This window comes from Macrobrachium rosenbergii, chromosome 3, assembly GCF_040412425.1.
Source record: "Macrobrachium rosenbergii isolate ZJJX-2024 chromosome 3, ASM4041242v1, whole genome shotgun sequence".
NCBI classification, from domain to species: domain Eukaryota; kingdom Metazoa; phylum Arthropoda; class Malacostraca; order Decapoda; family Palaemonidae; genus Macrobrachium; species Macrobrachium rosenbergii.
The window spans coordinates 16,234,180-16,251,197 of record NC_089743.1 but is presented as its reverse complement, the minus strand read 5'-3'; the positions used below and the strand labels follow the sequence as shown (position 1 = coordinate 16,251,197).

Sequence of the window (17,018 nt, the reverse complement as noted above, 5' to 3'; positions counted from 1 at the left end):
CTTTAAATTTGAATACTCGACAAATTCTGAACTAAATCATTCACAAATAATGTTAGTTGCCACAGAAGAGTACTGGACATCCATACAAGCATCTTCAGGCATAAGATGATTAATAGCGGAAACCACTCATACTTTATGAATGATTATATGGTTTTAAGAGATAAAAATGTGTGTGTGTGTGTGTGTGTGTGTGTGTGTGTGTGTGTGTGTGTGTGTGAGAGAGAGAGAGAGAGAGAGAGAGAGAGAGAGAGAGAGAGAGAGAGAGAGAGAGAGAGAGAGATTGTATATTTGTCAACAGATAAATAATATAACCAAAAATATGTTAACCATTACTGAGTTCAGTTAAATTTAATATATGAAATAAAATAAAAAAAATAAAGAACAAGAAAACAAGAATCGCACCATAATAAAAGGAAGTCATACCACAACTTAAGAAGCTTTGACAAAGAGAGACCCTGAATACTACAGTATATAAAAGAACAAATGTGTTTTCCCAAAATTTCTCCCTTATACATAATTTCATCCATTTTTATCGACTGTCTCTATTTGATCTGGGTGACTGGTTCTGTTCTGTCCCATCTCAAGCTAAGTTAAGTCATACAAATAACGTCATATGCAATGCAAAATTTTCACATAAAACACAGCCATTCTTCTTTAATTCGTTCCTGTTTCTTTTGCCTTCGCTACTCATACTGAAGCGTTTTCTTCTGCCACAGGGGGAACTAAAAGTTTCTAGCGTGACGGGTCGGCTGGAGCCCGAGTACCCAGCTTGGAAGAGAAACCTGATCCGGTATCTCGTTACTCTGCCACTCATTTGTGTCTCTCTGTTAGTGGTCTTCATCGTCATGCTTCTTATCCTGCAACTTCAGGTGGGCCTGCCTTCATGAAAAACATGAGCAGAAAACAATACGTCTCCCTGCTGATACTCCATAAATAATTCGTTAATTCAATCCAATTCTATCTCATAAATTGCTTGCACACAGAAACTACGAATGTCTCCAATTCAGCGATAACTATTAAAAGTAACGAACTTAAAAATGCTTCTTCCCCCGACAGGATCTCTGCGATGCCTTCATCTCCGCTCACGACTACAGTTTCTACCTATCCTACGCTCCAAAAATCCTCATGGCCTTGACAATATCTGCCTTCGATGAAGGGTATACCAAGGTGGCTGTTTGGTTAAATGACCTTGGTAAGAAATATGCTGTTATATAAGGAACCATTAATAAGATCTTTTGAATAATCGATAAAAATTGCCAATTTTTCAGATGAGCTGTTAGGTTATAGGCTACTTCTAATAACATAAAAATGAGCAGTCATAAAAGTTAAGTTACTTCACGAGTCGTTGTTTTATTTCTAAGGTCATATGGACGAGTCAGGTTGAGAGTTACTGATAAATTTACCACTTTAAATTCTTAGGGCAATTTTAAGGAATCATGAGTATATTGAATAAAGCTTTACATTAAGGATCACAGAAAAATATTGTTTCAATGAGTCAATCATCATTCTAGGGGTAACAGATAAAATTCTTATGATAACTGGGTTGATAGGCTCTACGGTACCCATGTAATGTTGTCAGATTAATGTTCCCTATTTACTCCTAGTTTCACAAATGAATTTTACCTCCCATAATATGCTCTGATATGATCAACACATGCTTTATTCGACTGCATTCAAATGTCGTCCTGCATATGCTTAATCTGTTACATGTGTGTGTGTGTGTATAATTTTTCCAAATATGCAACAGTGCATCAGAATGTTCTACACTATCATCAATCTGTCACAGTAGGTACACTCTAAGGCAACAACTCTCTACAATGCACAGGTGGTTTAGAAAGTACTTTCATCTATATCAAACCATTTGTGAGAAATGCATTTGACCAAGGCTAGACCTTATCTCAAGTGCTTTTATAACATAAATTACTATAGGGACAAGACGAGGGGAAGACCATTGTTCCAGCCACTTCTCAGAAACATATGACCGTAATGTTCGGTTCGTATACCTAAAGCTTCAGTCTTACTAGGCTTACGACCAGATTCTGACCACAGGAGACCTCCAAAACTGACGACCAGTGGGCGACCATTGAATATTTTTTGAGGTGGGTGACCAGTCATATGACCAGTGATTTGCCACTAGTCTTCCTTCAGTCTGCCACTGGTTGGAGGCATCAAACAACTAGGTGCCCACCAGTCAAATACTAAGCGTCCACAGTTGCATTAGCAAGGAATGGATGGTGAGGGCATGGGATTAGGGCCACAGAGTCAGGTGAGACTACAATGTCATCACGATTAGGAGTTAATGTTAGGAAGGACTTAAGCACAATTTAAAAATAAATTCATAAGAAACAGAAATGACAACTTACATTTCACATACATAGCTTGTACAAAACTAGTGTATTTACTTCCAAATTCCAAGGAGAAAGATGCAAGTGTGTCCAGTTTTTAATGCTGAGGAGAAAGGTGCAGGTCTGGGTCAAAGGAGTAAATAGGCGCAAACAAGTTGGTGACCACTTTCGACCTGTTTCAACCACTCAGCCATCAGTTGCAAACTGGTTGGCCACATGTGACTGAACAGTAGGTAATCACCCACTGCCCATCAATTGGTAGCAGACCAGTTGCCCACTAATGGCAGACTACTTACCAACCACCAGCAACCTCCTTATGACCAAACTGGACATCAAGACGAATTCAGTACAACATCGAATTCCTCCTTGAAACCAAATCGGTCGTAAGACTACTGGAATTCACCAACAACCTTGCTGCAACCAGTGGTTGCAGGTGATCAAATATTTACTACAACTGAAAATGCAACAGCTCCTGCCTCCTTGTCCACCTGCTCACCAACAAGAAATGCAAGATGTGTAATGACCCACTGAAACCATCTAGAAAGAACAAGTCCGCAAGCAAACATAATTCACCGGTTCTTGGGCATAAAATATCCTCTGTCGAGCAATGTGAGAGTACACTTTAGAAATGTGTAAAAAAAATTCTACTGCAAATCAAGGATTTTACCATCATTATTAGCATAATCTTTAAAAGCTTCAATTTCACATCAGTGGCCCCTGTAGGCTTGTTCCATATATGAGTAGAGGTTTATCTTCTGAATACATTGGCAAGCAAATGTAGAACCACTGACAGAGAAAAAAAATTATCAGTTGATGAAAAGACCACTGGTAAAGAATGAAATTATTACAAAGGAATGAATGTCTTATACAAGTTGTTATGAAAAAATACAGGTGATCATTTTGGAGGGTCTCTAGGCGAGTGGCACCAACTGATATATTTTTAATTAGATCAAACTACAATGCATGAGGCATTACAAAAATAATATTAAAACCAGAGGATGGAGGTTGTGCTGTTGTAGCAGCAGCTAAGCCTGACATTGGTGCTACCAACCTTCTTGTATGGAACGTAAGAAAAATAGATTATCCTGAAAATAAAAAAAAGATATCTTTCGAAAATCTCAAAGACAATTAGGAGAGATTTTAATGCTTTCTGGCGTTCCTCGCTTAACAAAACTAATCTCTACGATTTTTTAAAAATAATGGAGACTGTATTTCGGATGCTTTTTTATTTACGCGAAATGTTAGGTGAAACTAAATCAGAATATCGTTTAATTTATAAAAGTTAAAAAAAAACATATTTAATTGTAAGCGATGAAGAAAGACAGCACATTGAATTAGCAATGCAGCTGTCATCTAGGATTTTTTAAAATAACATGGAAACATTAATTTTAGATTTAAGATTTTGTTAAGAAAATAAATTAAGAAAAGTAAAAGGTGAATTGTTGTCACAGCTGAAGAAACATCGTTTCAAAATTTAAATTACCTTGTACTCCCTAAATCCTTAATTATCTCCACATTATATTTCTACCAATTCTACCATAATCTTAATGTTCATTTGTGCCACAATTAACTTTTCTCTTTACTCCCAAACTCCTCAAATAATTGCCCCATTTAATCCATTTAACTTCTTCCTTATTTTTAACAACACTGCTCCTCTCCTATTAATCCGTTTGTTGTCTGCTTACTTTCTCACTCAACATCCTGCTATACCTTGCTTGTTGTTCTAATTAATACCATGCCCCTTAAAATTTCACCAATCTCTTTTCTCTCCCTTAACTTTACACTGAGGAACAATTATCCTCTTATTCAATCCTTTTTAAATTTTCCATCACCCGGACATTTCTGACTGGTCACCGGTTAACCATACTTTCATTACAATACTAGAGCATTCCTCTTGTAATATCATCAACTTCTGGTTTCTTTCCATTCTTCAAAGTTTAATTCCCCCTCTTTACATAATCAACACTCACTCTTTCTAAATCTACATTGCTACTTACCTATCAATGTTTCTATCTTCCTTCTTGCACCCCCAATCAAAATTCTTTCAAATGCTTTCCCATCATGGTATGTAATGTTATCCCCTATAATTTTTTTAATTAATTATATTACCTTTAACTTTACACAAAAAAACAATTATTCTTTTCACCCAGTCTTGCAATGCCTAGCCCTCATCACAAAGTGAACACAGCTTTATTTCGGATATCAAATATTAATGAAAATTCTTCACGAGAGTGATCATTTTTGGCCTTGCTTATGAGTGATATTATATTTTATTCTAAATGGGTAGCAAAACCACAAATTTTAAATGTAATTTGTATTTTTCCTAAGACAATTCTATGCTTTCTTAAATGGATTTACTTGTGACAGGTACACTTCGGTGTCTGGACTCAAGACAAAAGTCTATTGCCTAGGCCTTATAGCCTGACCTAACCTCATGAGTTCTACCTCTTCCATTGTGTAAATTAACCTCTGTGGCCAGTGTAATGAACTTGCGGGGGACAGATTGACTACCAGAGGGGCAGTTGTGGAGGATAGTTTTTATGATGAAAGCATAGGTTTGCATCCTAGGAAAAATACAAATTACATTTAGCATTTGTTATTTGTTCCGAAAGGAATATAACCTATGCTTTCATAAATGAAGACTGACTCTGAAGTGGGAGGACGATCTATCCCTATTAACCTGGATAAGCATGAGCATGTCCCATGTATGAGGCACCTGTGGAAGGCACTAACTATGACGTTTAGGTCACAGACCTACGTACTACCCAACTTCTGACATAATGTCCTGTACTCACCAGTCCTTCTCAAAGTTTTAGCTGGAACACTGGAGCCCCTTTGGTGGAGTGTGTCCACCCTCATGTAGGAAAGGGGTGGGGCTCTTCACCTTAGACAACCTGCTGGGCTGTGACTATGTGGCCCAGGTTGTGCATGTCTGGAAACTCATGGGCTAATTCTCTCCGGCAGAAGGACGTGAATGTGGTTTGGCATTTCCATACTCCTGTCTTCAGTACCTGTAGTGGGGGGTGATACCTCCTGTATGCCAAAGAAGGGGCAGTGGCCCTGATGTCATCAGCTTTTATCCTTCCTAGAGACTCTGCTGTGTCCCTGTTAGAGTTGTAGGCCATTGTAATGACCTCCCTCAGCCAGGAGATGGGGTTCTTAGATACCTGCTTCTTTTTTCCAACAAAGAGCCTCCTGCACCTGGGACTCAGTGGTGCCATCCTCCTCAGATACTGCTTTAAGGGCTCTCACCTGACAAAGCAACATCTCCTCTTCTTTCCTGACAAGTCCTTCAAGGAGGGGATGGAGAAAACTCCAAATCTTAGGACACAGATGACCAACCTTCATTGTGAACAACAACATATAAGAGGCAGTGCAGTTCCCCAATCCTTTTGGCTCAGGCGAGAGCCAGGTGGAATACAGTCTTGAGGACGAGGTTCCAGCCTGAGGCCCACTGGAGGGGTTCAAAGGGGGCTCCTGGTAAGGTGGCAAGGTCCTTGGTGACATTCCATTCTGGGGCCCTCACCTCTCTTGGAGGTCAATTCTTATGGAACCCCCTTAAGATGGTTAACAAGTCCCAAGAATTGGAGAGCTTGGTGACCCTCTGCCTGAAGACCTGGGTGAGGGCTGCCCTGTATCCCTTGATGGCCATTATCAACATGGTCTTCTCACACCTCAGGAGGACCAGGAAGTCTGCAATGTCATTCACAGACGCCCTGAGGGTCTGATGGTATCTGTAATGGCCACTGCAGAGTCCTTTGAAAATTCCTTCTTTTGGAGGAGTTGCTGGTTAGTCTCTAACTGTGAAGCCGACTGTAGAATCTGAGGGAGTTTTCCAACACAACCTCCACTGCCCTCTTATGGAGCATCGCTTCTCCTTCTCTCTGGGGGGACTCTCTCCTTCGGTGATTCCAGCCTGTGGATGGTAACAGGATGGAGAGCCAACAGCACTCTTGTAAGTCCAAAGAGTATCCTTTACCTTTGGTGTAGCGCTGTCACTATCCACTCCTCTGCTCTTTTCCTTTGTCTGTTTCTCCACCTATAGGCAGGCTGGGAAGACCTATAGCCTGCAAGGCTGCATCCATACTTCTGCTAGGGCCACTGCCAAAGGCATGCTGTCTATACCTGGATCTTGGGAAGGAATGCCTCCTGCTAGAATTTCTCTGCCTTCCCAACAGTGTGGCTCTACCAGTGCTATGTCTTGGCTGATGAGAAACTTGCAAGGAGGAAGCCTGAGAGATCAGGGTCTCTCTCAACTCCTCTCTCTTGACCTCTATAGCCTCCTGTAGTCTATCTTTCTTTGGGGAAGTAGTTCCTCGTTGGATGAGTCGGTAGAGTTGTCAGCTAGCACTCTGCTAGGCCCGAGTTCGAGTCTCCAGCCAGCCAATGAAGATTTAGAGGAATTTATTTCTGGTGATGGAAATTCATTTCTCGCTATAATGTGGTTCGGATTCCACAATAAGCTGTAGGTCCCGTTGCTAGGTAACCAATTGGTTCTTAGCCACATAAAATAAGTCTAATCTTTTGGGCCTGCCCTAGGAGAGCTGTTAATCAGCTCAGTGGTCTGGTTAAACTAAGGTATACTTTTTTCTTTGGGGAAGTGGGCCAAACAGTCCCAAAGAGGGCTGTTCTGCAGAGATAGGCAACTCTCCAGCAAAATTTTTCTCTGCCCCAATGGAGAAGAAGGCTTCCCAACATTTGAGAAGTAGATTCCAATGGCACCTTCTATTGTGCTCCTGCACCAGAAGATTTGGGGGTTGGGGCAACTCTCTTTGAACGTTCAACAGCAGGTGCAGCAAGTCAGTATACCACCTGGCCTGTAGCCACAGGGTAGTCATAAGGGTCATCCATAGACCTTGGGACTGGCAGGGCCAGTTTAGTACCCTTCTCAGTTGGCTGAACAACAGGAAGGCATGTACATCCTTGTTGCCCCACAGATGTTGGAAGGCACCCTGCATTGCTGCCTCCTGGTCTGGTATTAGGAAACAGTACAGAGACAACTTTGCATTGGCAGCTAAAATGGAAAGATAGATTGTGGTACCCTTCCACAGATCTAGAATGATGTTTACTATTCTTTGGTTAAGGGACCGTTTAATCCCAACGATCAGGTTCTTTATGCTTAGTAGGTCAGCCACTAAGTTTCTTTATCCCAGTATGTACCTGGCCATTAGTTCGGGGTCTTGGGGGACCATCGACTCGTGCAGCACTACTGCCATCTCACAGAGGGTGGGAGAGACTGTCCTGCCTTGTTTGTTGGTGTGGGCTACCACCGCCATGTTGTCACTCATCATGACAACAGGCTCCGGAGGTGGTGTTTGAAGTGTTAGATCACCAGCCACATTGCTCTCGTCTCCAAGACATTAACGTCCTGTACTCTCTCCTTGGGGCTCCACATCCCCGAAGTGCACTCTCTGTTAAGGTGTGCCCTACACCCTTTTCAGGATGGTTTTGGAGAATACCAACATCTCTGGTGGCATCTTGCTGAGTGGGACTCCCAACATCAAGTTAGCCAGGTCCCTCACCAGACTAGATCCTCCTTTACCTTCTCCATCACTGGTACAGGTTGCGACAGGTCCTTCTCCAGTCAGTGCCAAACCTCCATATGCCAGTGAAGGGACTGGAGGTGTGCTCTGCCCCTCAAAACCAATTTCATGAGGGAGACCAAGTGGCCCACTAGGATCTGCCACTTCTTGGCTGGTGGTGCTGTCTGAGAGAAGTCAAGGGAGATATCCATCAGGCTTGCTACTTTCTTCATTGACGGGAAGACTCTTACCAACTCAGTATCGAGTGCCATTCCCAGGTACTCGATGTGGGCTGTCAGTTCCTACACAGACTTAGGGAGATTCACTACACCACCCAACATCCAGCATATGTTCAAGACCATGTCCCTTGCTTTCTTCACTTCATCTCTTGACCCAGTGAGGGTGAGCCAATCATCCAGATATCTTTGCAGAGGGATGCCTTTGGTATGTGACCAGGAGGAGACCAATTGGAAGACTCTTGTGAAGAGGTGAGGTTCTGATGCCAAGCTGAAGCAGAGAACCCTGAACTGGTACGTTATGCCCTTGGCAACAAATCTAAAGTACTTACTGGGGCTGGGGTGAATGGGGATGTGCAGGTAGGAATGCTACAGGTCCACTGAGATCATGAAGTCCCCCTCTCTCATGGGCACCAGAACTGACATGAATGTCTCAATGAAAAAGGGCGCCTGTTTCAAGAACTTGTTCAGGGGCTACAGGTCCATCAATGGCCCCCGCCCATGGACGCTCTCTACCAAGAGGAGACGACTGTTAAATCCAAGGGAGTTGTCCAGCGCGACTTCCACTGCCCCTTATGGAGCATTGCTTCCCTTTCTCTCTGTAGGGTTCTCTCCTTTGGTAAGTCCGGCCTGTAGGATGGTAACAGGATGGGTTGGATAGCCAACAGCATTTGTGGGTCCAAAGGGCAGCCTATACTTCTGATGTAGCACTGTTCCATCCATTCCTCTGCTCCTTCCCCTTGTCTGTTTTTCTGTCTATGGGCTGGCTGGGAAGAAAAATGGTCTACAAAGCTACATCCGTACTTCTGCTAGGGCCACTGCTAAAGGCTTGTTGTCTATACCTGGGTCTCAAGGAGGAATGCCTTCTGCTGGAATTTCTCTGCCTTTCCAGCGGGGTGGCTCTACCCATGCTCTGTCTTGGCTGGTGAGAAACTTGAAAGGAGGCCGATCTCTCTCAACTCCTCTCTCTTGACCTCCAAGACCTTCTGCAGTCTTTCCCTTGGGAAGCAGGCCAAACAGTCCTAAAGCAGGCTGTTCTGCAGAGATAGGCAACTCTCCAGTGTAATGTTTCTCTGCCCAATGGAGAAGAAGGCTTACCAACATTGGAGGAGGAGGTTTGCCCAAATGTGTCCCACCTAGCATAGGAGAGCGCCTTCCCCAATGGACCAACCTAAGTACATCCTGAGGGCAAGCCATCTCTTCAGCAAGACTGTGTTCTAATTTCAGCCAACCATGCTGCTTGGTATCTCTCAAAACACGAGATGGCTCTGATGGTTCTAGTTGGTCCCAGCACTATGCTGGAGGCCACTGCACTGCTGAATTTCACCTGCTGCTGCTTGAAATTTTGAGCAGAATATTATTCCCCAACCTGCAAATGGATGGATCATTGTTTCTTTGGGTGGTGGTGGATTTGTCTGGCATATAATATTTGGCTTGATGAAGAAAGGGGAGGGGAAGCAACTTCTCCAACCTGAAAAGCCAGGGAGTTCTCAGGTCCTGTCACCAAGTTATCTATCACATCTATCAGGACTTGAACAAAGGGCAACAGAGGGAGGAAGAATGACTGCTTGACCTTTGGCACCATCTCTTGCCATCTGCTCATATCAAGATCACCACTCAGAATCTTCAGCAACTGCTCCAGGTGGGTCAGAGAGACCTACTGTAGGTGGCGGCAAATGTGAACCACTGAGTCCAGAAACCCATTCTTCTTCTGGACATCTAGATGGGCCAAGGCATCCTGTTCGTCACAGCCTGCTGGGCTCCTATCCCAGTCTCTCCTCACGTCATCAGAAGCAGCTGATGAAGGGGTGTCTCTACTGGAGGAGGACATCTGTTTTCAGGGGTTGCTGTTCCACCTGGCCTCCAACCTAACTCTGCAGCAATCTGCAGGGTGAAACTCTGGTAAGACTGGAGATGGAGAGGACCTTTTCTTATTTCATTTGGAACTGGAAGGCGAGTCACGGCACTTGGAGCAGCGGGAGGCAGAGTGGGGCGACAACTTCATTGACAGTAGTTAAGACACTCCCTTCTCACCTCTCCAAGCAGGGGAGAGAAGCACTGTTCAATGACCTTGTTTTGGCATGGCAACACTTGCAATCACTGCAGAGAAATCCTAAAGGGACCTCCTCCATTCACTTTCTGTACCCCCTGGAGAACAGTACCTCCTCCTCGGTGAAACACTGTTTTGCAGTACACTCCTGTCCCTAAGACTCCAGCCTATTATACTGCTTAGCCTTGACATAGATCTGTCACTACACTGCTGGTGGAAGACTGGGGGAGATGACAGATGAGACAGCCAAAAGAGATCTCTCCGCTTGCCCTGACTCAAAGCTGCTACAGACCAACCTTACTCCAAACACTGATACTTGGAGGGTAGGGAGAGGGAGGTCGCAGAATCAGATCTCATCCTCTTCTTAATGGACATTGCCTCACCTTGTTTTGCCATCTATGATGCTACCAGGATGGGAACAAGCCTTCTGGCAGAGGTAAGTTCCAGTTCCCAGGACTCGGATGGGAAATTGTGAATCTTCAGATGATGGTGGATGCCCTAAATGATCCTGGGTAGCCAAATACTTCAGCACATGCTGAATTGTCTTCCTTGGCAGAGGCTGAGCCACTACTGATGGGGAGAGTGAGGACAGGAGAGAGCAGATGCAGGAGGTGTTGCAGGAGGGGGAGGTCTAGCGGAGGCTGGACCCAAAGGGGGCAGTGTCGAAGGGCTCGTGGAAGCTTCCCTAAAGGATGTAGTCTTCTTTCATCTCCTCTTTTCGTAGTGTCCACTGCAAATCTTCCCAATCGATGCACTCATCACATCAATCATTTTTCATGTACTCTTTTCCCCTGCACGAAAAGCAAACAGAATGCAGAGTGACTACTCAAGGGGACATAAACTTGCTGCACCGTTTGTCCTTGGCTATATAACACCTGAAGTCATGCTTACATTTCTCTAAGGTAGACAACATTTTTTACACAGGGGGCTGGCACCGAATGCTCAACACCATGAGACAAAGAGATGACCAATGTGGCCCACACCGCAGACAAAGAAGAATGCTGTGAAGAGCTCTTGCCCCCCAAAAAATGCACTACATTGCACAACAAGTGTACAATATGGCTACTGGGAAGGGAAATAATCACAATCAGCAAGGCAATATTCATAACTAAAAAAATCTTGCACTCATGGTGTGCACAGAGGAAAACTTGGCAACGAAAACGGGATAGAGTCAAAAACAACCAGACATATTGACAGCTAAGATCACAGTGGAAGGGGTAGACCTCACAAAGGTCAGTCAGACCATAGACCTAGGTGATAAGCTCTTGCTTTGAATCAAAGCATCCGAAGTGCACCTTGCACAAGTAACACCATTTATGAGTGAGTAGGTCTGCATTCCCATAAGAACAAATTAAGTTTAAGAGCAGCTTAGGCTAACTTATATGAAGTTAGGTTAGGGTAAGTGGGGACTGGATATAATAGGTTAGCTTAAGTGAGCTTCAGTTTAGCAATTTTAGATTACATTCTTACACACTGTAAAGTTAGTGAAATGATAAAATGTTTGAACAAATATGACTGTGCAGCAAATTCCAACTTTAGTTACTTTAGGAAGAAAGGACTTGCATTTCGCTACCCCTCTCGCACATGAATTGATGAATTCGGCCTAGATTCACGCTGGTTATCGGAAACGGTCTAGGCTAAATAAATTTTTCTTCATTTTAAAATTTTATTTCTTTATGTAGTGGCTTTATTTGGTTGTGCATGAAGCAATTTAGAACAAATGTCATGAATACTATAGCGTATGAATACTGTGATAATCTACCTGAAAAGTCGTCATAAGACTACAGCGATGTACGTTCAGTAAATATACATAATATACACAGCAACATTATCAGACCACTTTGTGGCACAGATAAATTCAATTTCGATTTTTAAATCTGTTCAAACAATTCTTTTTCATAGGATTCTGTTTCTAATATATATATATATATATATATATATATATATATATATATATATATATATATATATATATATATATATATATATATATAATATACTTCCACAAAAAAATTTATGACTTTACACTTTCATAAAAGTGAAAGCTACCATGGAAACCATGAAACCACACTTCTCTTTGAGAAATGGATTAGCAGATTATAACAGGTTAAAGTAGTTAAAGTACCACATAAATTACTACCTTCATCTGTCAAATTTATTTCATTATATAGTGCATGCATGTGTCCACGAGAGTGAGAGATACAGATATTAATCTTGACATGTCTTTTTTTATTTTTACAGAAAATTACCGAGTCGAGGATGCATACCAGAATCACTTAATAACGAAGTTGGCAGTGGTAAGGCGAAACTTAAGTCATCCATTTTCTTCTGCATCAGTAATATCCAAAGCCAATCCTTCCCACTCTCTTCATGTTTTATATCCTTTAGGATTATCCACTAGCGGATCCAGAAATATTTCATGGGGAGGGGGACACCAATTTTCATATTATACATACACATGGAGATGCTGTCTTATTCCTTCTTGTTAGTTAGTTATATATGGTTGATATAATATTTTCAAGCATATGTTTTTTATACATAGAATTTTTGTGGACCCTGTTTGTTAGGGTATTTCTGTACCATCAATGATTACAGAAAAATGGAGTAATTTAAAAATAGGCGAAGTTTTGGAATCCATAAAATTTTGGAATTTCTTTGATTGGAAATTAGAATGATATACAAAGGCAAAAAATAATAATTAGAATTTTCCTTTTAATCATCTTCATAACACCAGATAGTACGTTACAAAATAAAATCTATTTTACGTGAGGCCTCTTCGAAAATAAATAAATTACACTCTTAATAACGGGTTCTGTGTCATCCGTCATTTCACTATGAATGCACAATTTAGCGAGACCATTCAGTCTCTCTGATCCCACTGTAGCTCGCCTGTATGATTTTATGTAATTAAGGGTCGAAGAACTTCGCTCTGCAGTAGCAGAGGATATAGGTAGTGTTCCATATATCTGTAAAAGTCATTTCGTTATGGGGTAATTTTCTGAGCATTGCACATATGCTTCTGGTACTGTCTTGGGAATAGACTCTTTTGGTTCAGCCTTTTATCGGGATTTCCATATATTATATTCAGATGCACAATCATCTATATGATCTGTAGATCCCTGAGATATTATATAATCTTTATACATTTCTAAAGCTGGGATCAGCTCATTATAAGAACAACGGTTAAAACTGCTAGGGACTAATGCACATAATTAGTTTGTAATGAAATGGTAGTTAGTACAGCGGTTCCCCAACAGATTAAGTACAAAATCAACAAATGTATAGAAAATTGCTGTGCGATAATAATCACGTAGGTCTTATCAAAGTATAATATATTTTCTTCAGCACATCATTCAGTATTTAAGTAGAAATTATAAAATGCATAGCAATCGCCTGTTTTATCAGAATATACCGAATCCATTATTATTATCATTAAGATTATTGTTATTATTATTGTTGCTGCTATAACTATTATATTTTTCTCAGAATTTTATTATTATTTCTATAATAATTTTTTTTTTATTTTTTCCCATTTTTATATTTCTCGTTTATGTTTTTATTATCTAAATCTTCAATATTATTACTGTGATTATTTTTCATGGGGGGGGCGGGGCTCGTGCCCAGGTGACCCCCCTTGGATCCGGTAGTGGGATTATCTTCCTGTTTTCAGCATACTTAGTTCTCAAACATACGAGTATACTTGTTATATTCTGCCTGTGACATGTAAATAATGTTGTCTTCATTGGTATTCCCGCTTCTGAATAATTTTCAGCACCACAATCTATTCTCTTGAGTTTGATAAATATTTTCGATGCATCAACATTAACCTCAATTTAACAGGACTCAAAACAATAATCTATCCTCTGTGAGCAATTTACACGTTTCGTGTGTACAAAATTCAAGGCCATTCTAGAAGAAATAATCTATCGAAACTTAAGCAATCGTGTTTTTCATGATTTTACGGAAAATTTTATAGATATGTCAGAAAATTAAAAACGCTCATAAGCATATTCTGTCCGCAGTGTGATGCTAATTTTGAAAAATAGTGGTTTTAGCCCGTTAGTCGCCACCAAAGATTGGGACGCTATTCTATCTAAACATCACAACGAACGTCAGCATAATGTAAGGTTCATTATTCTAATACAAACTTTGGCGTTTCCTTGGGTGAAAAAGTAAAACTTATGTTCTGTATTTTTTAAATGATGTGCTCTGTTAAACTGATGTTACTCATCCCTATCATAGAGAGTGAGTTTTAACAATAGACTCAAAATTTTGTACCAAAAACAAAAAGCTGAAAATTTTAATGAATACCCGCAAAAGGAGGGATTTGCCTAATACACCAGAACATCAGAAAACCATAAAATTTACTGATTACCTAATAAATATTAGTGCATTTTAACTTCAAGCAACTGGTCCTTGTAATTTTTAATTTTTTTTGCAATATGAAAATCGAATCTAGAAATCATCGATGATAAGACATTATATAACATTTTAATACTAACTAATGTAAAATAATAATGCTAAAAATAATAGTACTGAACTCGAAAAGATTTCATAGCAACTTAAGCAACTCTACATACTCCACACACAATTGTATTTCAGCAGACATTTAAGATAAGTCCATACAGGTTTTGTCAGAATCACACAATTTGAACTATTTGTCACATATAATTATCATGAACAACTAATTTATTGGGCAGAGTGATTTCTTTATATATTCGTAACAAAACAAAATTTCATTTCTAACATGTGAAAGCAGTCCACTCAGAGGTCTGTATGAGCTTGTGTGCAATTACGAGGGTGGCGTTCTGGAACTCACATTCTTCCATCGTAATTTTATGGTTTCCAAACCTATCATCCTCAATTCTCCCCACATGGCCAAACCATGTAAAAACTCTGTGACCCATTTTTTCACCCACCCTACCCTTTTTACAGCTGTCCTCTATGAACCTCCACATTCCTCACCCTTTCAGTCCTTCTGATCTCCCATATACCAAGTTAACAATTCATATCAACATCTTCACTCTGACTCTTCCATTCGTATTCAACAATTACACTTCATTTCCATAAGGGAGAGCTGGCTCATTAATCCATTTCAACTCTGGCTTCCCCAGGCACTCCTCTTCCATTCCAAATATTGTGCATGACTTCATCTTGCTTTACCATCATCCATTATATATATTCCTTAATGCAAATTAAATCAAGTCTTCACTCTGACTCTTCCATTCGTATTCAACAATTACACTTCATTTCCATAAGGGAGAGCTGGCTCATTAATCCATTTCAACTCTGGCTTCCCCAGGCACTCCTCTTCCATTCCAAATATTGTGCATGACTTCATCTTGCTTTACCATCATCCATTATATATATTCCTTAATGCAAATTAAATCAAGTCTTCACTCTGACTCTTCCATTCGTATTCAACAATTACACTTCATTTCCATAAGGGAGAGCTGGCTCATTAATCCATTTCAACTCTGGCTTCCCCAGGCACTCCTCTTCCATTCCAAATATTGTGCATGACTTCATCTTGCTCTACCATCATCCATTATATATATTCCTTAATGCAAATTAAATCAAGTTACATTCTTCCACTATCCATTTTTACATTGACTGTTCCATTTTCATGGTTTTTATACATTCATAACCTTACCTGTGTTCAAATTAACTTTTAGCAATTTTCTCCCTTACATTAAAATTCCAAACTCTTTTAACACTTCACTCACTACCTATCTTTTTTCCCTAAACTTTCTACCTACAACTTATGTCCTTTCACCGACTTATGCGTCACTCCATAAAAAAGCTAATAAATATCAAATTACATAGAAGCCATTCTTGCGTCACACCCACTTTTATACAAAATCAGTCACCTCCCTATCTAAATATTCTGAAAACCTCTTCACCTCTATATCAATTACTCTTAACAACTTACCTAATAACCCTCAACACCAAACATCATAAGAATGCGTCTCCGCCAATTGAATCATAAGCATTTTCTACGTCCTTTTTTCATATTACATTTATTTTCACTTTGCTTCAGTCTGGTAATTATCAGTCATACCTCTAGCCAGACTATTCTCATTAATGTATTTATTATCTGGCCTCTGTACCTACTTCGTACTGACACATAATGTACCAAAGTTTTGTTTTTACCAAGCATACTTTTGGATATTCTTCTCTGCAAATCGTGTAATGTACTTTCAAAAACTAATCTCTTTTTCGAAGACATTTCACCGAGATTCTTCGTTCTTATTTGCTCCAAGAACTCCACACCAACCAACAATGCCCTCTCCTTTTTTTTTCTGCAGAAACCTTTGTATTTATATAACCTTACATCTTCAAACGCACCTTCCTTTTCTTGCCGTTAACAATTATTATCACAACTTAGTATCTGTCACACTCGAACCTAACTATACAATTTAGGGTCAACAAATACAGTCTGTACGAATATATATATATATATATATATATATATATATATATATATATATATATATATATATATATATATATATATATATGTAAAACACACATTTATAATCATTGTATGTATAAGTACTGTATACCAATATTTATATATATATATATATATATATATATATATATATATATATATATATATATATATATATATATATATATATATATATATATATATATATATATATATATATATATATATATATATATATATATATATATATATATATATATATATATATATATATATATATGGTATAACCCATTATGTCCATGTTGACCTGCGTAGTAATTTATGTATTGTGTACCTGGTAATCAGTTGATTACGGTGATTCTGAAATGGAGTGGAACAGGAAAGTATGTATATGTATATGTATATGTATAT

At 39.8% G+C, this 17,018-nt stretch overlaps 2 protein-coding genes across 15 annotated transcripts in view; one reads left to right on the top strand and one right to left on the bottom strand.

Moving 5' to 3' along the window:
- The window catches only part of LOC136852772 (anoctamin-8-like), a 545,791-nt gene that overhangs the window by 507,898 nt on the left and 20,875 nt on the right, over nucleotides 1–17,018 (top strand). For all 14 annotated transcript variants that reach the window (XM_067127741.1, XM_067127678.1, XM_067127712.1 and 11 more), the window contains 3 exons: nucleotides 717–869; nucleotides 1,057–1,192; nucleotides 12,395–12,450. In XM_067127741.1, the coding sequence (XP_066983842.1) occupies nucleotides 717–869; nucleotides 1,057–1,192; nucleotides 12,395–12,450 (345 nt within the window). The remainder of the gene's footprint in view (nucleotides 1–716; nucleotides 870–1,056; nucleotides 1,193–12,394; nucleotides 12,451–17,018) is intronic.
- Nucleotides 1–17,018, bottom strand: part of Ppox (protoporphyrinogen oxidase) — a 600,782-nt gene that overhangs the window by 582,464 nt on the left and 1,300 nt on the right. The gene's annotated exons all lie outside the window — the stretch shown is intronic.